General features: G+C 31.9%; 2 protein-coding genes across 8 annotated transcripts in view; one reads left to right on the top strand and one right to left on the bottom strand.

Moving 5' to 3' along the window:
• The window catches only part of Rhea (rhea), a 95486-nt gene extending 91513 nt beyond the window's left edge, over positions 1-3973 (top strand). For 4 of the 7 annotated variants that reach the window (XM_064049431.1, XM_064049428.1, XM_064049430.1 and 1 more), the window contains one exon: positions 2558-3973. In XM_064049431.1, the coding sequence (XP_063905501.1) occupies positions 2558-3482 (925 nt within the window). In that variant the 3' untranslated portion in view covers positions 3483-3973. The remainder of the gene's footprint in view (positions 1-2557) is intronic. The other 3 variants (XR_010279782.1, XM_064049433.1, XM_064049432.1) reach the window with 3 other exon arrangements.
• A 292-nt stretch (positions 3974-4265) lies between these two features.
• On the bottom strand, positions 4266-23600 carry LOC135124062 (angiotensin-converting enzyme-like). The gene is made up of 9 exons (XM_064048924.1): positions 23491-23600; positions 11486-11756; positions 11159-11439; positions 5575-5766; positions 5416-5528; positions 5217-5362; positions 5061-5169; positions 4497-5011; positions 4266-4448 (listed from the first exon to the last, which is right to left on the bottom strand). Exons 1-9 carry the CDS (start codon positions 23567-23569, stop codon positions 4286-4288), a joined length of 1869 nt encoding a protein of 622 aa, XP_063904994.1. The 5' UTR covers positions 23570-23600; the 3' UTR covers positions 4266-4285.
• Positions 23601-24946: the final 1346 nt, after the last annotated feature.

Genomic DNA, 24946 nt, shown 5'->3' with positions numbered 1-24946 from the left:
TAAACGTAAAAGATAAAAATCCAAATATAACTTTGACTGCTGGGTAGCTTCTAAACCCTCATCGTAGAGTCATATAAAATCAAGGACCACCAGATGGGTGAACGGACACCGATAATAATCAGAGTTTTTACGGTTTGAGATTTCATTCAGTTCTATCAAAAATTTTATTGTACATAATAAATAGGTATTTAGAACGTAGTGTGATTTCATTTTAAGTATCAAGCTTCAAAATATACTTTCGTTGCTAATTTTAAAGACTAGTTTTTGATTTTTGTTGTTTTTTTTGTGTACAGATTTGTTTCAATGCAAAATTAGGTCACCCACATAGAATTTGAACATTTGAAATTACGCGGGAGTAATTTGTTACCCTCATGCGCGGAACTCCAACATTCTTGATAGTCAATTTGTTGTTAAAAATAAAAATAATTCATAATGGAATAAACAAACAAATTTATTGTGGTTAAACATCACAGTAAATGTTGAAAATGTTCACCATTTAGTTCAAGGCACATATTCACTCTCTTTTTCTTACTTTCAAAAATGTTCTGTAACATCCTTCCATCAATGCTTTGAACCCATCGTTCAATTTCATGTTGCAACTCTGCCAAGTTATTCATTTGCCGTTGAAACACTTTGTCTTTCAAATATCCAAATATTGAAAAGTCCAATGGCGTAAGATCTGGGGAACGTGGTGGAAATGCATGCTGCACTCCTAAACTTATTACACGATCGTCATAATGTTGTTGTAAATATTCCAATGTAGCACGTGCAGTGTGTGCAGTCGCGCCGTCCTGTTGAAAGTACCCTAACTGCAGCTCTTCGTCATCAAGTTGTTGAATAAATGGTTCCAAAATCTGTTGCCTATACCTCTCTCCAGTCATAGTATCTTGAAAGAAAATAGGTCCATATATTCATCTACGAGAAACTGCCAACCATACTCCAATTTTTAAAGGATGAAGAGGCGTCTCTACAAAAACATGTGGATTTTCCGCGGACCAAATTCTAAAATTTTGCGAATTGACATAGCCAGATAAATGAAACCATGCTTCATCACTAAAAAATGTAAGATCCAGTAACCCGTCATCATGAAAAGTATTCTGAAACCAATTGCAATATTCTACGCGGCGTGGAGGATCTATTGGTAAAAGTTGTTGCACAGTAGTTATTTTGTAAGGATGCATATGCAATCGTTTTTTCACTACTTTGTGACATGTGGTTACGGGAACTCCTGACTGTTGAGATAATCTTGTCAAAGATGTTTGGGGATTCTGCTCGAGTCTTTTTCTCAAATCATCAACAACTTCCTCAGATACTGCAGGTCTCCCAGAAGATTTCCCTTTGTTGACATTGCCAGTGCGAACAAATCTGTTGATGACATCTCTAATGTGAGCCTCTAATGATGTTTCTTGAATTTCCAAATCAGGGTAATTGGCCAGATATTCTTGCTTACAAGCGGCTACAGAATACAGCCACGCTCCGTCTACGAATGTCCCATTGCGATAATAAGACATAACGATGAAAGTGTTTTGCTCAACCGAATAAACCATTTTCACGGTCTTCGCTTCGAGCACAAAGTTTTCGCACGCAAGCACCAAGAGCCTTGAGAAAGGCTATTTTGTTGTTTTAAACTTGGATCAACGAGAATTACTGTAAATCACACTTGGAAAGTGGTAGAACAATAAAAGCGATGATTTTAAGTGACAGGTTACAAATGACAAGCACAATGACAAGTGAGAACTGTCAAATGAGACAATTTCAGCAAAGCGGCATTTTTGAAATCCATGGCCAACTACGCCCTTAGAATCATTTATGAAAGCCCTGTAGTTACATATAAGTAACTACCTTATCTGAACAAGTCATTAATCCAGATCAGTAGTGAAACATCCAAACAAAATAATGACGACCGTTTTTCATATTTCTTACCTTAAACTGCACCCCCATTTTTTCATCAAATTCAAAAATCGTGTGGCGCACCTCGTTTGATGTTTTCATCTCGAACGACCCAAAATGTAACAAAAAATGTTCTAAAACATTTCCTAACCTCACATTTAAAACAATTTAATTCAACAAGAAAAAATCAGGGAATTTTCATTATTGCGCTAGATTTTCATGGCTAACACGATTTCGAAAAGATCGAGAATGGACAATGGAAATTGACATTAGTATAACTGGTTGCATAATCTACCAACACTCTTAATGCATTGACATTCATTTTAAAACTGAAAATAGTAGAGCATTCAGTTGAAATTGCCAAACAATATAAATAATGTAATCACAAAGATACGATACAGATACTACTACATCAATGTTTTATTTATTTTTTGCGCCACAGTAGTCGAACGGTTTTTTATTGCCAGTTTGTAATTTCCAATTTCAATTTCAATCCTTTAATAAATCACAGAAAAACGAATTTAAATTCAATTTAAATGAAAATGAAAGAATCACTCCCTGGAGCGAATAAATATTGCTCCATAAATAAATATTGGCATAAGAAAAAGTAGCCTGTTTTTTCCAGCTAATTAAAATCCAAACTGAAACCCTTTTCTACCCCCTGTAGGTACGGCAACTACCTATACGACAGTCCCCACTCGACTTACTCGCCCACTGTACAAAACACCCTATATAACGACACATACAGCCATTTAGAAAGTCCAGAGAAGGTCAGCTCGCTAGAACGCAGCAAGAAAATACTACAATCACAGGTGAACGCCTTAGACAACGCTGTCTACGGCACCACCAACAGCTACGCCCAAAATAACCAAGACCATCAAATTAATTACAACTCTTTCGGTAGAAACGCACCTAAATTCACGCCGCTTCCTGCTAGGCCGCCAATGTATTCGTCGAAAGACTACAACCAGGAAAGTAAACCGTACAGTCCGACTACAACTCCAACTTCGACACCGCATAGCCCCTACAAACTCCTCCCGACTTCCCCCAGAACCGCAACCAGTTCGTCCTTCGACTACACGAGTACCAAACCTAGTGGTCACATAAGTTTCGAAAAGTACCACGTGACAGATAAGTACCAACCTAGTGAGAAACCTCTGAGTTTCGGCGACTACAACCCGTCCGGTGATGGCTTTTCGACTTCCGAGTTCACCACAAACACCTACAAAATACCAGGGGGGTACAAAACGGATAGTTACAAGTACGAATCGTACAAATCTGCGTCGCAACCTACTTATTCGTCCCTTTCGGAGAAGTACTACACGAGTACGCCGAACGCGAAGTTGCAGTTGAGTCCTTTTGATAAGAAGAATTTTGAATCTTTTAGTAATGGAACAGACAATCAGTACCAATCATCTTTTTCTACGAATGTCGAGTACGTCAGTGAGCCTCCAGTTTTGAAGGACACTGACACGCTGGAGCAGAAAATGTTGAAAAAGTCTGTGACGCAGCAAATAATAGAGAAGAAAACGGTCCAGATGACGAAGAGCAGCAAGCAGGAGTCGTCCACGAAGAGCTTCAAGTTTGAGTAAATCGGTCTTTATTTCACTAACGGTTAGATTTCAGTGTATTTATTGATTTGATGGTGCTAATATTTATGCTTCTTTTATTAACCAAATGTTTTAATTAGATGTTTAATCGTGCCAATTAATTTAAGCTTGTAGATACGTCGGATTTTATATATTGTTTTGTTTGTACCTAGTTCAGTCAGTGCCAAAATTGCGTTTACTGGAAGCCGGAGTTACTTAAAGTGCCTGTTTCGGATCAAAAGTGTTACTTATTTTACAGCTTTAATACGTAAGCCTATCCAGTGCCTATTTTATTGAACATTTTTTATTCTAATTCTCGCTTTTTAATGTATTTTATGGCATTCAGATGGAATGTTCAGGTACCATTCAAGATTTGTAATTAAACTTTAGTCCATGAACTCTGGAAATCGGAGCCGATAATTTATATTAGGCGGCTAGTTTCTAGAGAATCGGGACACCAGATCACATTGTATAAATAAACTAATTGAAAAGTTTCTAATTGTATTATTCCCTTCCGAAGTTGACGATAATTACTGGGATCAGTTGGTTGTGAAGAACTGTCAAGGAAATTTTCGCACTTATTCAATTAAGATAAGAGGGTAATCTATTTCGCTTAGGATCAAGTTTAATTATAAACGAATACAGATGATCCTTCGTGCGTAAATCAGCCTTGACATTTAAATCCAGAGAAACAAGCAAAATATTAATTAATTTAGAGAAGTACAAAGATAAATCGTGACGTCACTATTGGGATAACAAAATTTTTGGGTAAATGAAAAGTGGCAATTCTGTTTGCAGGGTTATATTTACCAGCCAACATACACGTCATTCGACTCAATATATTTTTTCAGCCACGTATAAATGGGTTTATAATATTCTAAAAACGGTTTTGTAGAAATTTGAGGGGTTTCACTAATTATTGAAAGCGCTTCAGGCCAGGGGATGCTCGAGCCTTTTTCCATCATAGCGCTGAAAAACACACTGAGAACAAATCAAAACATGTACTGAGTAACTTACAGCAGTTTTTTCCCTGCATTTTTCGACCCATAAATATCGCATTTGTGAAGGGGTAAGTTACTGTCTTCGTTACTACTAGCCGCTGTTCCATACAGCGTCAGCTCACACAAGCTTTTGAAAATTTGGACTTGTAGTATGCTACTTAAGAAATAGCGTATGTATGGAGTGTTATCAGGAATGTGAAATTTGGCTCCAGCGTCAAAGTATCTTCCACTTCTATTTTCAGGTGGAACGATTCCTCTGTACTTTTTGTTCAAGTGCCAGTAGTATTCGTTCCACTTGTCGTAAGGGACGTTGTCTCTGAAAATCTCCCAGCGGTATTTATCGATGATTAGAGAAAAGGGAATTTCTGGAATTTTAGACAAAGCTTGGTAGAATAGCAGGTAAAGTTCTGTGTTGTTGTCGATTAATTGATTGTCGGTCAGTAAACTAAGGCGATGGAGGTGTTGAGGTGTCATGACACCGTGCATTACAGCGTCTCCTATGCTTTCGTGAAAAGCGGTTGTGGTGCCATCCTGAAGAACATATTTAATTTTCACTTTAATATTGGAAAATTATACGAACTTGAAACACAGCGGGTTGTTCTTGATACGCCATATAGTATTCGATGTGTCCCATTTCGTGATGAATGATGTAAAAATCTTCCATGTTAACTTTACCACACATTAGCATTCTAAAATTGAAATAGTAAGGAAAGCATCAGTGATAGTTAGTGTTTACCTGAAGTCGTCGCGACTGTATAAGTCAGCCGCTGTTCCATGACACAGCGTGGTGTTCTCATTTTCCTCAAAAATCGAGAATTTCCAAAACTTGTCAGTCATTTCTGGAAGACGCAAAGACGTGTAAAAATCTTCAGCTTCTAGAACCTTAACAATATGTGTGAAAACTATCAGTGCACCAAATATATTAAGTATTTTACCATATCTTTGACTGTCAAATTTTTATTTTGTAATTTTTCGTTTAAATTTATGTTTGCACTTGAAACTGAAAATAATTCTAGTAAAGACACCCAGTCTTGTCCCCACATGTTTCCTGAAACCAGTGGGTTATTACTGCGTTTTTTGTAAGGTTCAATTACCTAATAAGTGTACAGGAATTGGTCCCTTGGGATCAATATGTGAAGGTCCATATTTCTGGTAAAGCTTGTGTCGCACTACAGCGTGTAACATTACGTACAGGGGCTGTATTTCTTCGTATAAATCAAAGACGAATTTTTCCAAGTCGGGGGTTTCGAGTTCTTCACGCCACACTGCGCCGATGTCGTCGTAACCTGAAGGCGCAAATTATTTAGGCTAAAGTGTTTACTATTTGAGAGTGTGACAATTTTTTGGACACATTGAAATGTTTTTATGGATGGTGACCCGGCGCATCCACATTTTTCCAATTTCAGTGTTCTTATATGGACCCTTGGTGGACTCTTATTATATTTAAAAAAATTTTTTGACTCTGTTTTAAACCTTAAGTTCTACTGCTTATCAAAACTGAATTGAATTCCCATATTATAGTAACTAAAGTAACTGAGTGAAATAGAGAAAGGAGGTGGGCGGGACTAACTTTCGCATTTTTCTACAGTCCCATAAAAAAGAAGTAGTCCCGCCCACCCAACCCTCGTTATTCTAATGACTACTCTTAATATTATTAAGATATATATTGTTTTTGATGTTTTCCAGCAAATTTTACTTTGTAAATTCTTGTACAGAAGAATAATAATTAAACTGGGAATATTTTCTTGTTATCCAATTTAGGAATCTTTCCTTGTAAAAAAAACAACAATTCAGTTCGTGGTCACGTGTGCCTTAGGGAGAGTCAGAACAACATAAAATGTTATAGATTTTTAAAAACATCAATATCCTGTTTGCTTTTGTTAAGACTATTTTCGATACAAATAAATACAGAGTGAGCGACTAAAAAGTCTAAGACTAAAGTTGCATACAGTTATTTGAAAATCATTTACTAAAATTATATTTTCGAATATACAGAGTGTTTTAGTGTTTTGTTTTTAAGGCAGAATACACAAGTGAGTTGTTTCAAATATATTTTAACACCTTCTTGGAATTTATAACCTCAGATCATTTTAAAATTCCTATGTGGCGTTCTTTTTAATTTGAAGAAAAAACTGAAATGTTTGACAGTTGTAATCATTTAAAAATATATAAACACTCTGTATATTAGGACTCAATTTTATTTATACCACAACCACTCTTTATAAAATATTGCAAGACGTATCTTAAAAATAATATTATTGCCATTTTTTTTATTAATCCTTGCATCCTAAAAAAATTGTATCACGTGGCAACGTCGCAAAGGAATTCCAAAAATTGGCTTTTATAAAGCCTAAAAAGAGCCTAATAAAAATACATACGATATTCTGTTTGAAAAACTAAGTTGTGCGATATTTCTCGAAAACAAAACACTCTGTATAGTTTAACATAATTTGGATATATGCTACTCGACGAGCCGTATCACTGTGGTATCTGATTTTTTTATTCTATCTGTAATGATAAAATTAATGAAATATCAAGGACCACGCACATACTGACCCAGTCTGTATAGAAAGAAAGTAGCTATTAAAGTCCTACCAACACTGCACTTATCATTTTAATTTTAATTTGAGTGGAGTTATCAAAGAAACGAGGTCGGAAGTGAGTTCTAGAGCTCGAAATTTACAAGAAAATGTATTTAGATAAGTTTCAAAAATGAGTCAAAATTTGAAGAAAGGAAAAATTTCACTTTTCTCAAAAATTCAGACATGTAGATCTCGACGTGTTAATTCCAAAAATACGGCATGTGGATGGTCATTTCGCAACATTTCAAAATTTTCGGTTTTAATATCAAATTTTTCAAAAATTCTAAAAATTTCGATATTCAACGGCCGATTCTGAGAAAACTGTTGGAGCTATTAAAGAAACGAGGTTGGAAGTGAGTTCTAGAGATCAAAATTTACAAGAAAATGTATTTATTTAAGTTCCGAAAATGATCAAAAATGGGCTGAAATTTGAAGAATTTGGAAAAATTTTACTTTTAAAAAAAGTTGTCTAAAATTTTTCAAAAAATTCAGGGATGTAGATTTCGACATGCTGATTCCAAAGTATAGCGTATTTATGGTCATCGCGCAACATTTTCAAAATTTTAGATGTTAATAACAATTTTTTTAAAAATTCAAAAAATTTCGATGTTTCAACGGTCGATTCTGAGAAAACTGTTGGAGCTATAAAAGAAACGAGGTTGGAAGTGAGTTCTAGAGTTCAAAATTTACAAGAAAATGTATTTAGTTAAGTTCCGAAAATGATCAAAATTGGGCCGAAATTTGAAGAATTTGGAAAAATTTTACTTTTAAAAAAAGTTGTCTAAATTTTTCAAAAAATTCAGGGATGTAGATTTCGACATGCTGATTCCAAAAGTATAGCGTATTTATGGTCATCGCGCAACATTTTCAAAATTTTGGGTGTTAATAACAATTTTTTTAAAAATTCAAAAAATTTCGATATTCAACGGCCGATTCTGAGAAAACTGTCGGAGCTATCAAAGAAACGAGGTTGGAAGTGAGTTCTAAAGCTCGAAATTTACAAGAAAATGTATTTAGTTAAGTTCCGAAAATGATCAAAAATGGGCCGAAATTTGAAAAAAGGGAGAGTATTGGAAAAATTTCACTTTTAAAAAAGTTGTCTAAAATGTTTAAAAAAATTCAGACATGTAGATTTCGACATGCTGATTCCAAAAGTATAGCGTGTTTATGGTCATCGCGCAACATTTTCAAAATTTTGGGTGTTAATAACAAATTTTTCAAAAATTCAAAAAATTTCGATGTTTCAACAGCCGATTCTGAGAAAACTGTTGGAACTATCAAAGAAACGAGGTTGGAAGTGAGTTCTAGAGCTCGAAATTTACAAGAAAATGTATTTAGTTACGTTTAGAAAATGATCAAAAATGAGTCGAAATTTGAAAAAGGGAACAATTTCACTTTTAAAAAAGTTGTCTAAAAATTCTCAAAAAATTCAAGGATGTAGATCTCGAGATGATGGTTCTAAAAGTGTAGCGTGTTTGTGGTTATCGCGCAACATTTTCAAATTTTTGGGTGTTGATAACAAATTTTGATTAATATCAAACTTTTCAAAAATTCCAAAAATTTCGATATTTCAACGACTGATTCTGAGAAAACTGTTGGAGCATCAAAGAAACGAGGTTGGAAGTGTGTTCTAAAGCTCGAAATTTACAAGAAAATGTATTTAGTTAAGTTCCGAAAATGATCAAAAATGGGCCGAAATTTGAAGAAGGGGAGAGGATTGGAAAAATTTCACTTTTAAAAAAGTTGTCTAAAATTTTTCAAAAAATTCAGGGATGTAGATTTCGACATGGTGATTCCAAAAGTATAGCGTGTTTATGGTCATCGCGCAACATTTTCAAAATTTTGGGTGTTAATAACAAATTTTTCAAAAATTCCGATGTTTCAACTGCCGATTCTGAGACAACTGTTGGGGTTATTAAAGAGACGGGGTCGGAAGTGAGTTCTATCGAAATTTGAAAAAGACAAATATTTCACTTTTAAAAAAGTTGTCTAAAAATTCTCAAAAAATTCAGACATGTAGATCTCGACGTGCTGATTCCAAAAATATACCATGTTGATGGTCATTTCGCAACATTTCAAAATTTTCGGTCTTAAAAACAAATTTTTCAAAAATTCAAAAAATTTCGGTTTTTCAACGGCCGATTCTGAGAAAACTGTTGGAGTTATCAAAGAGACGGGGTCGCAAGTGAGTTCTAGAGCTCGAAATTTACAAAAAAATGTATTTAGTTAAGTTTAGAAAATGATCAAAAATGAGTCGAAATTTGAAAAAGGCAAAAATTTCACTTTTAAAAAAGTTGTCTAAAAATTCTCAAGAAATTCAGACATGTAGATTTCGAGATGCTGATTCCAAAAGTAAGCGTGTTTATGGTCATCGCGCAACATTTTCAAAATTTTGGGTTTTAATAACAAATTTTTCAAAAATTCAAAAAATTTCTATGTTTCAACGGCCAATTCTGAGAAAACTGTTGGAGTTATCAAAGAAACGAGGTTGGAAGTGAGTTCTAGAGTTCGAAATTTACAAGAAAATGTATTTAGTTAAGTTCCGAAAATGATCAAAAATGGACCGAAATTTGAAGAAGGGAAGAGTATTGGAAAAATTTCACTTTTAAAAAAGTTGTCTAAAATTTTTCAAAAAATTCAGGGATGTAGATTTCGACATGCTGTTTCCAAAAGTATACCGTGTTTATGGTCATCGCGCAACATTTTCAAAATTTTGGGTTTAAATAACAAATTTTTCAAAAATTCAAAAAATTTCGGTGTTTCAACCGCCGATTCTGAGAAAACTGTTGGAGAAAAAAATGTATTTAGTTACGTTTAGAAAATGATCAAGAATGTGTCGAAATTTGAAAAATGGAAAAATTTCACTTTTAAAAAAGTTGTCTAAAAATTCTCAAAAAATTCCAAATTATTAATTAATGTTTGTGATTTTTTTCTGCCACGTTGGCAACATATTTAAAATTTTATGGCATACCTGATGCCATCTTCTCATTGGCTTGCTAATACTACTGCCACTAATGCACAATTGCTTCAGTCATTAATAGTCACCCGGTATTTTGCAGATCTGTTGTTACTCGTATGTGGTGAATTTCTAGCTAAAAAAATTTTATGGTTTTTAGCTAGCTAGTTCAAGAGAAACAACTTTAACGAAAAATTAAGTTACAAAAAAAAAATGCGGTTCATAAAAAAGCAAAGAAATCGCTGTTTTTTAAGAAGGATGAAGGATTTTATGTTTTATCACGAATTTAGACACAATTTGGACAATTCATCAGTGCGGAAAAATTTTGGTTAACACTTCAAAATTTTGACAAATCAAGTGTGGCCTATTATTGCGAATCCACTTTACTTTATTATTACTATACTACATTTTTTACGTCATTGTAGCGCCGATTTATTTGCTTGGTAGTACTAGAATTATTTTAAACTTGGTCGAATTCATCGAAAGTACGAAATTTAATGAAAGAAATTGGACTTATGTTAAAATTCTTGAAATTATAAAAATTTCTAGAATTTTTATAATTGCCATGTCAAGCTGAAATTACTGAAATGTATTTTTTTAATTCACCGGAATTTATGTGATGTGAGTCAGATATTATTTATTTTCTGTATAATTTTTTTATGTTGTTTGGAAGAATTACTACCGGAAATAATTATTGAAGTATATGTTTAGATTTTTTTTTTAGAATATTGGAATTCATGCAAACCATTCGGAAATCCTACTATGTGAGAAAATTAGAGAGAAGATAATGAATTAAAAATTATGTAATTGTTTCAGTTATTATTTTTGGATTTTTAATCCCAAAGTCTGTGATCTCGCAGAAAAAATATATTAATCTGCTCAAATTATAAAAACAAAACCACTTTGAAGTTAGCTTTCTACACCTTGAAGTATTTTTTTCCTTAAAATATGTTCATTTCAGGTATGGAGCTTTAATTACCTACCTGCTGCTATACAAACTGACATCAATTTAAGTCACCAAAACACGAATCGAAATACCAATTCGGAGCTAATTTCAGCGACATAAAATCAAACAGTTGTGGGTTTAGCTCTGACTTCAACAAAAATAATAAAATGTTAAAATTATTGTTAAATTCCTACCATTGCTCCTCGCTGCAAGATTCTGGTATTCCACAGCCACCCGAAACGGCACTTTAACCCTAGGCCCCACCGAATCGTGCCAATTAAGCCAAATCCACTTCAGCTGCTCCGGATCCAAATCGTTCCTTTTCATAATCCTTTCCAAATCTGGCTCCCCGTACAAACAATCCCCTTCCTCCGGAAAATTCGGCGCGCTTTCGTTAACTTTCACCGGACGCCCTTCCAAGCACACTTCCGAATTGTACTCCTCCGATAATTTCCCCAAAACCTCCAAATACTCCCTGCAACATAATTAGAGAAGTGTTTTCCGAGCAAAATAACACTCACAAGACCATTTGATCGCCGAACTTCGGCCCCCTGCACATCAGATAAATTTTCCTTCTCTGTTCCGGCATCGTCCAGTCGGTTCTGATCGTGGATTCGCACACTTTGTTTTTCCACCTGTTCCTCGCTTTCCCCAGCTGGCGAGCTTGCCACAAAGTTTTCTCGTCAGGGTCGGTGGACAGCTTCCAAGTTAGGTGGGCCGCCAGCGAATTGAAGTGGGATAAATCAGAATCGACGTCATTGAGCCATTTCTCGACGACGTATTGGTATTGAACTGAAAGAATTGAGGTTGAGGTGGAGTTTTCTTTTAATTGGAGGTGGAGAGGTTTTTCAGCGTGGGAAGTGGGGCGGATTTTTATTTTCTTTGACTGGCTGCCTGGAAAGTCGAGTGTGGCTGCTGTGGTCGCGTTTTGCGTTGTTTGTTTTTTAAATTATTTTACTAATTTTATTTGGAGAAAAAGCTGCTGCAGAAGCTTTTGATGTAGCGGTGCTAGGGCGGTTTTTTTAACTTTTGCCACAATTATTCTGGTCTGATAATTTTCAAATCCAACATTTCTTACAGAAGAGATGGTTATTTTTTCCTCTTGACTTATTTCAGAAAAAACAAACGTCCCAAAACTTGTGCAGCTCTCAGAAAAATCAATTTTAGCTTTTATTTACTTTTTAACGTTACGAAAATAATTCTACAGGATAAAAGTGAGAAGCGACTGAACATTTAATAGATTTCCGTTTGTCTGTCTGTTTGTGTTTTGGTTATTTTACTAAACTATGATCTCCAAAATTACTGGACTGACTAGGGGGAAATTTTCTATGTATTTTAAGAAAATCTTGAAAAAATTAGCTAATTTTAAAATTGAATGACGTCATCTCACAAGTTTCTTAAGTTAACCCTACTTAAAATGTGCACCATAATATGTTTCTGGGCCCGTAATTTAAAAATTCTCCCTGTTGTTGATCTTATGCCTAGGTTTTTGGCAAAAGAATCGAAATTGTACTAGAAAATCTGAACTGTAAATAATAAAATTAATAGTCGGTTTCAAAATCAAAATTTTTGAAAATTTTAAAAATTGCCATATTTTATATTGGCGTTTCTGGAAAAATGGTAAAAATAGTAGTTGAAACAAAGTCAAAATTTTCGTATTAAAAAATTGCCCAAAGATTTTCGAAATATTTGGTGAAAGTCATTTTTTTATTGCCATTTTCGTTGTGCGATTCTGGAAAAATGACTGTCCGAAAAAAATGAGGTCGAAAGTAAGTAAAGATCAAAATCTACAACAAAATCTCTTTTGGTAATTTTCGAAAAAAGTCAAAATTTTCATAAATTGAAAAATTGAGTGTTTAAAAAGTCCACAGAAAAATCTGGAATATAGATCTCCGCGAGCTAATCCGAAAAATATGACATATTTATAGTCCCGGAGGAAAAATTTAGAATATTCGGTTTGAAAATTATTATTTTTAATCCAAAGAATGGTCATATTTCATTAAACTGTTTTGGAAAAATGGTAAAAGGCATCAAGGAAATGAGGCCGAAAGTGACATCTGGAGGTCAAAAAAATCTAGGTTTTAGATATCGACGACCTTATTCGAAAAATATAGCGTATTTATAGTTCCAGAGCAAGATTTTAGAAATATTTGGTATGAATAATTTTTTTTTTAAACCGAAAAATTTGTTATATTTTATTAAGGGGTTCTGAAAAATGGTAAGGGTTATTAAAGAAGTGAGTCCGAAAATAATATCTGGAGGTCAAAATCTACAAAAAATCTCTTTAGGTAATTTTCGACGGTGGTAGAAAAAAGGTCAAAATTTTCATACATTGAAAAATTGAGCTTTTGAAAGTCGTCTAAAAATCCGCAAAAAATTCTGGGATGTAGAAGTCAAAATCTAGAAAAAATGTCTTTAGGTATTTTTTGAGGGTGGTTAAAAAAAATCAAAGTTTTCATATATGCATTGAAAAATTGAGCTTTTGAAAGCACATAGATATGGACAACCTGGTTCGAAAAATATACTGTATTTATTTCTACTCCCGGAGCAAGATTTTAGAAATATTCAGTTTGAAAATATTTTTTTTTATCTTAAAACTTGCCGTAAGTATTTCATGGAGAATGATAAAGTATTTTGGAAAATGATAAAACTTATTAAGGAAATAAGCCGGAACGTAATTTGTGGAGGTCAAAATCTGCAAAAAAATCTCTTTAGGTAATTTTCGAAGGTGGCGGAAAAAAGGTAAAAATTTATATAAATGGAAAAATTAAGGTCTAATTGTCTAAAAATTCACAAAAAATTCTAGAAAATAGATCTCGACGACTGATTAGAAAAATTTGGGCTACCTATATATTTAGGTATAACTCCGGGACACGATTTTAGAAATATTCTTTCTGAAATTTTTTTTAATCCGAAAAATATTCATAATTTTTTGAGCAATTCTGGAAAAATGCTAAAAGTTACCAAGAAAGTGGTGCCGAAAGTAATTTCCAAAATGTACAAAAAATAGGTAGGTAATTTTCCAAGGTGGTCGAAAATTTTCAAAAATTGAAAAACTGAACTTTTGAAAGTTTATAGGGAGCAAAATTTTTGAAATATTTGGTTTGAAAATATATATTTTTTTAAATTCGAAAAATTACCATATCTCACTAAACAATTCTGGAAGAACAGTAAGAGTCATCAAATAAATGAGGCCGAAGTAGTTTCTAAAAGTCAAAATCTACAAAATAAATTTCTTTGCATAATTTTCGAAGGTGGTCAAAAAAGGTCAAAATTTTCATATTTTGGAAAATTGAACTTTTGAGTTAAAAAAGTTCGAGAATATAGATATCGACGAACCTATTCGAGAAATATAGCGTATTTATAGTCCGGGAGCAAAATTTTAGAAATATTGGTATGTATTTTTTTTTAATCCGAAAAATTCTCATATTTCATTAAGCGATTCTGGAAAAAGTAACTGGAAGTCAAAATCTACAAAAAAAACTCTCCAGGTAATTTTCGAAGGTGGTAGAAAAAAGATCAAAATTTTCATAAATTGGTTAGTTGAACTTTTGAAAGTTGTCTAAAAATTCACAAAAATTCGAAGATATAGATCTCGACGACACTATTCGAAAAATATAGCATGTTTATAGTTTCGGAGCAAGATTTTAGAAATATTCGATTTGAAAACCTAAAAATTGCCATAAGTATTTAATCGAGCGATTCTGGAAAATGGTAAAAGTTATAAATTTCTGTCAAAAAGTCAAAATTCACAAAAAAAAAATCTCTTTAGGTAACTTTCGAAGGTGGTTCAAAAAAGGTCAAAGTTTTTATATTCGTATTGAGCTTTTCAAAGTTTCTTACAAATTCACAAAAAATCTGGGATTTAGATGTATCAAGATTTTAGAAATATTCGTTTTAAAAATATTTTTTTTTTATCTTAAAAAAATTCCACATAAAATTCTAGAAAGTAGATCTCGACGGCTGATTAAAAAAATATGAGGTATTTGTGGTCCCAGAGCCAGATTTTAGAAAGATTTTTTTGAAAATAGTTTTTTTTTAATCCGAAAATTTTCTATAATTCTCTGAACAACTGTGGAAAAATGGTAAGAGTTATCACAGTGAGACTGAAAGTAAAATCTGGAGGCCAAAATCTACAAAAAATATCTCTTTAGGTAATTTTCGAACGTGGTCGAAAAAAAGTCAAAATTTTCATAAATTGAAAAACTGAGCCTTTGAAAGTTATACAAACATCTACAAAAAAATCTGGGATATAGATCTCGATGACAGGATTCAAAAAATATAGCGTATTATGAGTTCCGGACCAAAATTTTAGAAATATTCAGTTTGAAAATATATATTTTTTTAAATCAGAAAAATTACCATATCTCGGTAGGCAATTCTAGAAAAGCAGTAAGAGTAAGTAAGGCCGAAGTAGTTTCTGGAGGTCAAAATTTACAAAAGAAATTTCTTTACATAACTTTCGAAGGTGGCCAAAAAAAGGTCAAAATTTTCATATTTTGGAAAATTTAACTTGAACGTTGTCTAAAAATCTACCAAAAATTCTGAAATATAAATCTCGATAAACTGATTAGAAAAATATAGCGTATTTATAGTCCTGAAGCAAGATTTTTGAAATATTTGGTTTGAAAACCTTTTTTTTTTGTTCTAAAAATTGCCGTAAGTATTTAATCGAGCGATTCTGGAAAAGTAACTTCTGGGGGTCAAAATTTGCAAAAAAATCTTTTGCGATTGAAAAAGTCAAAATTTTCATAAATGGAAAATTGAGGTTTTCCAATAATTGTCTAAAATCTACAAAAATTACTAGGAAATAGAATTCGTCGATTGATTTGAAAAAAATAGGGTTTTTATAGCCCCGAAGCTAGATTTTAGAAATATTCTTTTTGAAAATATTTTTTTTTAAATCCGAAAAATTTCCATAATCTCGCAATAATTTTGGAAAATGCCAAAAGTTACTAAGGGAGTGTGGCCGGAAGTATCTTCTAGAAGGCAAAATCTACAAAAAAATCTTCTTTAGGTAATTTTCGAAGGTGGTTAAAGAAGATTAAAATTTTCGTAAATTGAGAAAGTTATCTAAAAATCTACAAAAAATTCTGGTATATAGATTTCCATGACACGGTTCGAAAAATATAGCGTATTATAAGTTCTGGAGCAAAATTTTAGAAATACTTGGTTTGAAAACATATTTTTTTAATGAGAAAAATTTCCGTCTTTCATTAAGGAATTCTAGAAAACCGGTAGGAGTTATCAACGAAGTGAGGCCGAAAGTAGTTTCTCGAGGTCAAAATCTACAAAAAATTTCTTTAGACAGTTTGCAAAGATGGTTAAAAAAAGGTCAAAGTTTTCATACTTATTTGTATTGAAAAATTGAGCGTTTGAAAGTTTTCTAAAAATTCACAAAAAATCTGGGATATAGATCGATCAAGATTTTAGAAATATTCAATATGAAAATCTTTTTTTTTATCTTAAAAATTGCCATACGTATTTTTCGGTCAATTTTGGAAATTGGTAAAAGTTATCAAGCAAATGAAGCCGAAATTAACTTCTGTAGATCAAAATCTCTTTAAATATATAATTTTCGAAGGTGTTCGAAAAAAGGTCAAAATTTTCATAAATGGAAAAATTGAGCTCTTCAAAAATTGTCTAAAGATCTATAAAAAGTTCTAGGAAATCGATCTCGACGGCTGATTCGAAAAATATAGGGTATTTATAGTCCCGGAACAAGATTTTAGAAATATTCCTTTTGAAAATTATTTTATTTTTTAAATCCGAAAAATTTCCATAATTCTCTGAGCAATTCCGGAAAAATGCTAAGAGTTACCAAGGAAGTGAGACCGAAAGAAACTTCTGGACGCCAAAATCTACAAAAAAATCTCTTTAGGTAATTGTCGAAGGTCGTCGAAGAAGGTCAAAATTCTCATAAATTGAAAAACTAGGCCATTGAAAGTTATTTAAAAATCTAGAAAAAATTCTGGGATATAGATCTTGATGACTCAATTTGAAAAATATAGCGTATTTATAGTCCCGGAATAAAATTTTAGAAATATTGAAAAGATTTTTTTAAATAAGAAAAATTACTGTATTTCATTAAGCAATTCTGGAAAACGGTAAGTGTTATCAAAGAAATATGGCCGAAAGTAGTTTCTAGAGGTCAAAATCTACAAAAAATATAAAATCGCTTTAAATAATTTTCGACGGTGATCAAAATAACGTCAAAATTTATATAAATTGAAAAATTGAGATTTTCAAAAATTGTCAAAAAATCCACAAAAAATGCTGAGAGATAGATCTCGACGACCTGGTTCGAAAAATATATCGTCTTTATGGTCCCGGACCAAGAATTTACAAATATACTGTTTGATTTTTTTAATTCGAAAAATTGCTATATTTCATTTAGCGATTCTGAAAATTGGGCCGGAAGTGAATTCTGGATGTCAAAATCTGCAAAAAATCTCTTTAGGTAATTTTCGAAGGTGATTAAAAAAGATCAAGTTTTCAAATTTGTGTTGAAAATTGAGCTTTTGAAAGTTTTTAAAAATTCAGAAAAAATCTGGAATATAGATCGATCAAGATTTTAGAAATATTCAGTATGAAATTTTTTTTTTCTTAAAAATTATACATACTTTTTCGGACGATTTTGAAAAATGGTAAAAGTTATTAAGGACATGAAGTCGAAAGTAACTTCTGCAGGTCAAAATCTCTTTAAATAATTTTTGCAGGTGGTCGAAAAAAGGTCAAAATTTTTATTAATGGAAAAAGTGAGCTCTTCAAAAATTGTCTAAACATCTACAAAAAATTCTAGGAAATCGATCTCGACGACTGATGAAAAAAATATAGGGTATCTATAGTCCCGGAACAAGATTTTAGAAATATTCTTTTTGAAAATTATTTTATTTTTTAAATCTGAAAAATTTCCATAATTCTCTGAGCAATTCCGGAAAAATGCTAAGAGTTACTAAGGAAGTGAGGCCGAAAGAAACTTCTGGAGGCCAAAATCTACAAAAAAATCTCTTTCGGTAATTGTCGAATGTCGTCGAAGAAGGTCAAAATTTTCATAAATTGAAAAACTGGGTCATTGAAAGTTTTTTAAAAATCTAGAAAAAATTCTGGGATATAGATCTTGATGACTCGATTTGAAAAATATAGCGTATTTATAGTCCCGGAATAAAATTTTAGAAATATTGAAAAGATTTTTTTTAAATAAGAAAAATTACTGTATTTCATTAAGCAATTCTGGAAAACGGTAAGAGTTATCAAGAAAATGAGGCCGAAAGTAGTTTCTAGGGATCAAAATCTACAAAAAATAAAAATCTCTTTACATAATTTTCGACGGTGGTCAAAATAAGGTCAAAATTTATATAAATTGAAAAATTGAGATCTTCAAAAATTGTCAAAAAATCCACAAAAAATGCTGAGAGATAGATCTCGACGACCTGGTTCGAAAAATATATCGTCTTTATGGTCCCGGACCAAGACTTTACAAATATACAGTTTGATTTTTTTAATTCGAAAAATTGCTATATTTCATTTAGCGATTCTGAAAATTGGGCCGAAAGTGAATTTTGAATGTCAAAATTTACAAAAAATCTCTTTAGGTAATTTTCGAAGGTGATTAAAAAAGATCAAGTTTTCATATTTGTGTTGAAAAATTGAGCTTTTGAAAGTTTTTAAAAATTCAGAAAAAATCTGGAATATAGATCGATCAAGATTTTAGAAATATTCAGTTTGAAATTTTTTTTTTTCTTAAAAATTGTCATACGTATTTTTTCGGACGATTTTGGAAAATGGTAAAAGTCTAAAAGTTATTAAGGAAATGAAATCGAAAGTAACTTCTGCAGGTCAAAATCTCTTTAAATAATTTTTGCAGGTGGTCGAAAAAAGGTCAAAATTTTTATAAATGGAAAAAGTAAGCTCCTCAAAAATTGGCTAAACATCTACAAAAAACTCTAGGAAATCGATCTCGACGACTGATGAGAAAAATATAGGGTATTTATAGTCCCGGAACAAGATTTTGGAAATATTCTTTTTGAAAATAATTTAATTTTTAAATCCGAAAAATTTCCATAATTCTCTGAGCAATGCCGGAAAACCCTAAGTATTATCAAGGAAATAAGGCCGTAAGTAATTTCTGGAGGCCAAAATCTACACAAAAAATGTGTTTAGGTAATTTTCAAACGTGTTCAAAAAAGGTCAAAATTTTCATAAATTGGAAAACTGAGCCTTTGAAAGTTATATAAAATTCTACAAAAAATTTTGGGATGTAGACCTCAACGACGCGATTCGAAAAATATAGCATATTATAAGTTCTGGAGCAAAATTTTAGAAATATTTGGTTTGAAAATATATATATATTCATTATATTTTTTAGAAATATTCGGTTTGAAAATATATGTATTTTTTTATTTCGAAAAATTACCATATTTCGTTAAGCAATTCTGGAAAAACGAGAGTTATCAACGAAATGAGACCAAAGTAGTTTCTGCAGGTCAAAATCTACAAAAAATCTCCTTGGATAATTTTCGACGGTGGTTAAAAAAAGTCAAAATTTTCAAAAATTGAATTTTAGAACGTTGTCTAAAATTCCACAAAAAATTCTGGAATATAAATCTCGATGACACTATTCGAAAAATATAGCGACTAGTGTCTCGGAGCACATCTATTTTTTTATCCGAAAAATTGTCATATTTCAATAGAGCAATTCAGGAAAAATGGTAAGGGTTATTTATTTAGGAAATGAGTCAGAAAATAACACTGGGAGGTCAAAATCGAAGGTGGTAGAAAAAGGGTTAAAATTTTCGTAAATTGAAAAATTGAGCTTTTGAAAGTTGTCTAAAAATATACAAAAAATTCTGGGATATAGATTTCGACGTCCTGATTCGAAGAATATAGGGTATTTAGAGTCCCGCAGTAAGATTTTAGAAATATTTGGTTTGAAAACCATTTTTTTTTATTCTAAAAATTACCGTAAGTATTTAATCGAGCGATTCTCGAAAATGGTAAAAGTTATTAAGGAAATGAAGAATGATGCCGAAAGTATCTTCTGAAAGTCAAAATCTGCAAAAAATCTTTTTAGGTGATTGAAAAAGTCAAAATTTTCATAAATGTCAAAATTGAGGTCTTCCAAAAATTTTCTAAAAATCCACAAAAATTACTAGGAAATAGAATACGACGATTGATTCGAAAAATATAGGGTATTTATAGCCCCGGGGCAAGATTTTAGGAACATTCTTTTTGAATTTTTTTTTTAAATCCGAAAAAATTTCATTAAACAATTCTGGAAAAACGGTGAGAGTTATGAACGAAATGAGAGCGAAAGCAGTTTCTCGAGGTCAGAATCTACAAAAAATCTCTTTAGATAATTTTCAACGGTGGTGTAAAAAAGGTCAAAATTTTATAAATTGAAAAATAGCTTCTGAAAGTTGTCTAAAAGCCACAAAACATTCTGAGATATAGATTTCGACGACCTGAATCGAAAAATATAGCGTTTTATGGTTCCAGAGGAAGACTATAGAAATATGCTGTTTAATTTCTTTTTAATCCGAAAAATTGCTATATTTCATTTAGCAATTCTGGAAAATAGTAAAAGTTATCATGTAAACTGGATCGCAAGTAACTTCTGGAAGTCAAAATCTACAAAAAAATCTCTTTAGGTAAGAGGTAGAAGGTCATTAAAAAAGGGTTTTCATATTTATACTGAAAAATTGACCTTTTGAAAGTTTTCTAGAAATTCACAAAAAATCTGGAATTTAGATCCATCAATATTTTAGAAATATTCGGTTTGAAAATCATTTTTTTATCTTAAAAAATTCCATAAAAAATTCTAGAAAAGAGATCTCGTGGTCCCCGAGTCCGAAAGTAAGAACTGGAGATCAAAATCGAAGGTGGTAGAGAAAAGGTCAAAGTTTTCATAAATTGAAAAACTGAGCTTTTGAAAGTTAATTAAAAATCCACAATAAATTCTGGGATATATACTCGTAGATCTCGACGACCTGATTCAAAAGGCGTATTTGTAGTCCCGGAGCAAGATTTTAGAAATATTCGATTTGAAAATCAAAATTTTTACGTATCCTAAAAATTGTCATAAGTATTTCATCGAGCGATTCTGGAAAATGGTAAAAGTTATTACAGAAGTTCTTCTGGAGGTCAAAATCTGGAAAAAATCTTTTTAGGTAATTTTCGAAGATGGTCGAAAAAAGGTAAAAATTTTCATAAATAGAAAAATTGATATCTTTAAAAAATATAGCGTATTATAAATTCTGGAGCAAAATTTTAGAAATATTATCATATTTCATTAAGCAATTCTTGGAAAACGGTAAGAGTTACCAAAAAAATGAGGTCGAAAGTAGTTTCTGGAGATCAAAATCTCTAGATAATTTTCGAAGGTGGTCAAAAAAAGATCAAAATTTTCATAAATTGAAAAATTGAACTTTTGAAAGTCGTCTAAAAATCCACACAAAATTCTGGGATATAAATTTCGATGATCTGTTTCGAAAAATATAGCGTATTTGTTTATTCGAAAATAACATTTTTTTTCCTAAAAATTGCCCAATTTCATGTTGGCAATTCTCTGAAACTGTAGGAATTACAAAAAAATGGAGCCAATCTACAAAAAACTCTATAGTTAATTTTGGAAGGTGTTCGAAGAAAACTAAAATTTTTCGAAATTTTGTACACGATTTAAGGTTAACGTTTCATCCCTTCTAAAAGCTTGAAATTTATAGTGTGAGAGGTTCTTTGATTATAATTGTTTTCATATTTTTTAGAGCTACTTATGTTACAGATGTGGCAAAAAATTAATTAATGAAGTAATTTATTTCATCAATTAAAATAAAAATTGAAACAATCACCCTGAAAAACGTATTTACGTAAAATAAAATAGCTTTTGTAGTAAACTATACTTTTAAGCAAAATAATGCTTTAAATTTGGAGTAATTCATTTTATTAAAGTTCCGGTCTGTATATTTGACCTAATATTTTATTATCTTTGTTTTCTGTTCTTTGTCAGAACTTGTTTAGGACTTTTACAAATGTATTTATAACTCGAAGTGAACATTATTATTATTTATTCTTGAAACACATTACTGTTTTTATCAGAGCTAACACTGTTGTAAATATCAGAAGTGGATGATTGTTTTTTCTAAAAAATTGACCACAAAATTTTATTATGAAAACCTCACGTACATCATGTACACTTTATTGCCTGAAGTTTAACAGTCAACCCTATTTATTTTGATATACTTATAAAAGAGTAGTTGCGGAAACTTCTTCCAGAGCTTTTACACCCAAACTCCGACAATGTATGTAACCTGTAAATACCGCACGAATCTCGCAATAGGGATGGAAAAAATGCCAGCGTTGTAATTATTAAAATATGTTAATTTAATTACTGTTATTTTGTTCTGTTTAATAGTAATATATACGCATCAGTTAGCATTTATGAAAAAAAAAGTTCAACGTCTATTTTGCCTCACAAATTAGGTTCAAGTTTTCTCGTTACTGAAACTAAACAACAAATAACAATAAATTAAACCCCCGTTTTCACAAAAACGCTGCTCTTCAACACGCATATTTACACTAATTTACCACTTAACATTTCATATTATTCATAACCTCCCCGTCAGAAATTGTACGTTTATCAGACTCCAACACAACTTCAACATTTATAATGGTCATTTTTTTCACAGGGAGAAGCATGTTAGCGTTATTCTCGGCCTCGTGTTGCTAGTTTTACATTTTTGCCGACAGATAATCTGATTGTTGCTGTAGGATTTATAGTTGCTGGAAGGGTGTCCTATTTCTATATTCGTAGGTATGGAGTTCCAGGCGTTACTTTACGTAATTACATTGTTGCTTTGATGTTTTAGGGTAGGGTGTAGTCTACTAATAGTGAATACAGAAAACGTGGAAATAACTAAGAGAAATCAAACAACAACGAAAAAAAAAAACAAACTGAGTTAGAATTTAAATTAACAACTACGAGATTAATTTTTACTGGATATCTCTCATTTCGTTTTGCGAGCACTCATTTATACTTGGATATAGAGTGACTAAAATGGAGTCGTTAAATTATTACGACTATGAAAACTTATCTTTATGCCTCTCTTACTTCCAAATGGTAAGTAAAGGGAGTACTGTAATTGGGTAATTTTCACGAATGTCTAATTTCGTGTCTACTACAGACCATATTAAAAAAAATATTTATTACTCCGATCCAAAAGACTGATGACATCATTTCATTATTATTTTGCTTATGCGTATTTACATACGTAAAATACAGAATTCGTTAAACAAGACTTTTCCTTTAATTTGTATATGGATCAAAATTGCTTCCCGGTTACTATTAATGTAAAAAGCCCCAACAATATATTGATAACGTAGTAATTTCCCTAAAGGCGCGTTTAAATATTTTTATGAATAATTCAGTTACAACGAATGTCGGTTGGAAGTATTACCGCAAAAATTGGTTATAAAAACAATGGAAAATAATTTTCCTTACTTAAATTTATCTCTATAATTAATTACCGACCTTTTTTCAAATCGTTTGATATTTGCTGAAAGCTCCCACATGCACAAAGCACATTCAACAGACACAAAATCTTCCACATTTCAAACAACTTCTTTCATGATTTCAGAGAACTCGACCGTATGTAGGTATTACTGTAACTAAAAGACTTTTTCTAATTTTCCTCCTTTTACACGTGGGTATCAGACATGCGCGAAAATTTCATCAAATTATTCTTTGATTCCCTTGTCGGTGTTTATGTCCACATCAACAATCGCTTATCACAATACACACAATATAAATTTTATTTTAAACTAAATGTCAAACGAAGTTGGCTTTTCCAACAATTAAAACTTATCCCCACGGATTAATTATTAAGTTTGAAAGAAACTGGGAGGGAGTTTGAGGACTTAATCCTCGGATTGCGTAAAGTTTCGATGACAACTTCGTGCAATCATTTTCTTGCTGGAAGAGTAAACATTTAATCAATTTTTGCGGGGTTTAATGGCAGTTTCATTGACAGGAGCTTATCATTATCAGAAGAAACATATGTGCAGCCATTATGTTTGGCATCGCATTAACTAAAGGAAGCAATTCACTCACACATACGTCAGTAATTCTATTGATTAAGCGACATTGATTAACATTTTATTTTGACAACCCCTAACGTGGAGCGTAATCATAATAGTACACACAAGAACAAAAGAATAATACTGTTCTATTATTTTTTATGCCCGGGGGTGTGAGAATAAAGCATGAGGTTTCTACTTTACTGCAGAGCAGAGTAAATTAATTTAATACTTTTCGGTACAGTTTTTACTATCACAGCACTTCGCTCTAGAGTAATTTAATGCTGTGCAGATTTACCGAACCCGTACTTTAATTAGAAGACTAATTGAAATTTAACTTGTAAAGAAGACTCCACGACTAGAATTTTTTACATCTGCTAGAATGAAAAATCAGTCAGACTTGATGAAAAAATAAAAATAATTTTCACATTAGCACAAATCTTGTCGTGCGTCTTCACTAAATTAAAGCTTTTGCTCCGTCACCGAGCTTTATTTAGCGTACAAAGAAACAAACAATTTTATTAAAAGCTTCAAGCTCTTTGTTTTCATTAGCGCGATCTTCTACTGATCTCCCCAAGACAGAAAACACGTACCGTAAAAGTTAATTTGTTTGATCTTTCTCGAGAGCACCTGAGCCGGTGACAAATGATTTTTCTTGAACCCACACACTGTGGTTTTATGGTTTTTTAGTACAGGAAAATCAAGGAGAAAAGGCTTTGTATAAGGACGTCTTATAGGCCGAAAAGATTTGTTTTTTCCCGCTTTGATAGATCGTGACGACTAATTAAAAAAAAATCCTTTGAATACATTTTACATGGGGAAATAAATCAAAAGGATATTAAATATTGCAGGAGGGTACTTGTGTGGGAGTTGTTGACGAGTCCCAACCCTTTTTGTACATTTTAAATTAT

This window comes from Zophobas morio, unplaced genomic scaffold (assembly GCF_036711695.1).
Source record: "Zophobas morio isolate AGI-343-1 ecotype UQ-CSIRO unplaced genomic scaffold, CSIRO_AGI_Zmor_V1 ptg000007l, whole genome shotgun sequence".
Classification (NCBI taxonomy): domain Eukaryota; kingdom Metazoa; phylum Arthropoda; class Insecta; order Coleoptera; family Tenebrionidae; genus Zophobas; species Zophobas morio.
The sequence above is the reverse complement of the archived record's forward strand: the minus strand, read 5'-3'. Positions and strand labels throughout refer to the sequence as shown.

Excerpts from the sequence above, each read along its gene's own strand:
- LOC135124062 (XM_064048924.1), bottom strand. The coding sequence starts at position 23,569 with ATGTGGAAGATTTTGTGTCTGTTGAATGTGCTTTGTGCATGTGGGAGC. Across the intron at positions 11,440-11,485 it reads TTCGGCGATCAAATGGTCTT|GGAGTATTTGGAGGTTTTGG; the intron begins GTGAGTGTTATT and ends ATTATGTTGCAG. Across the intron at positions 5,363-5,415 it reads ATTTGACAGTCAAAGATATG|GTTCTAGAAGCTGAAGATTT; the intron begins GTAAAATACTTA and ends CATATTGTTAAG.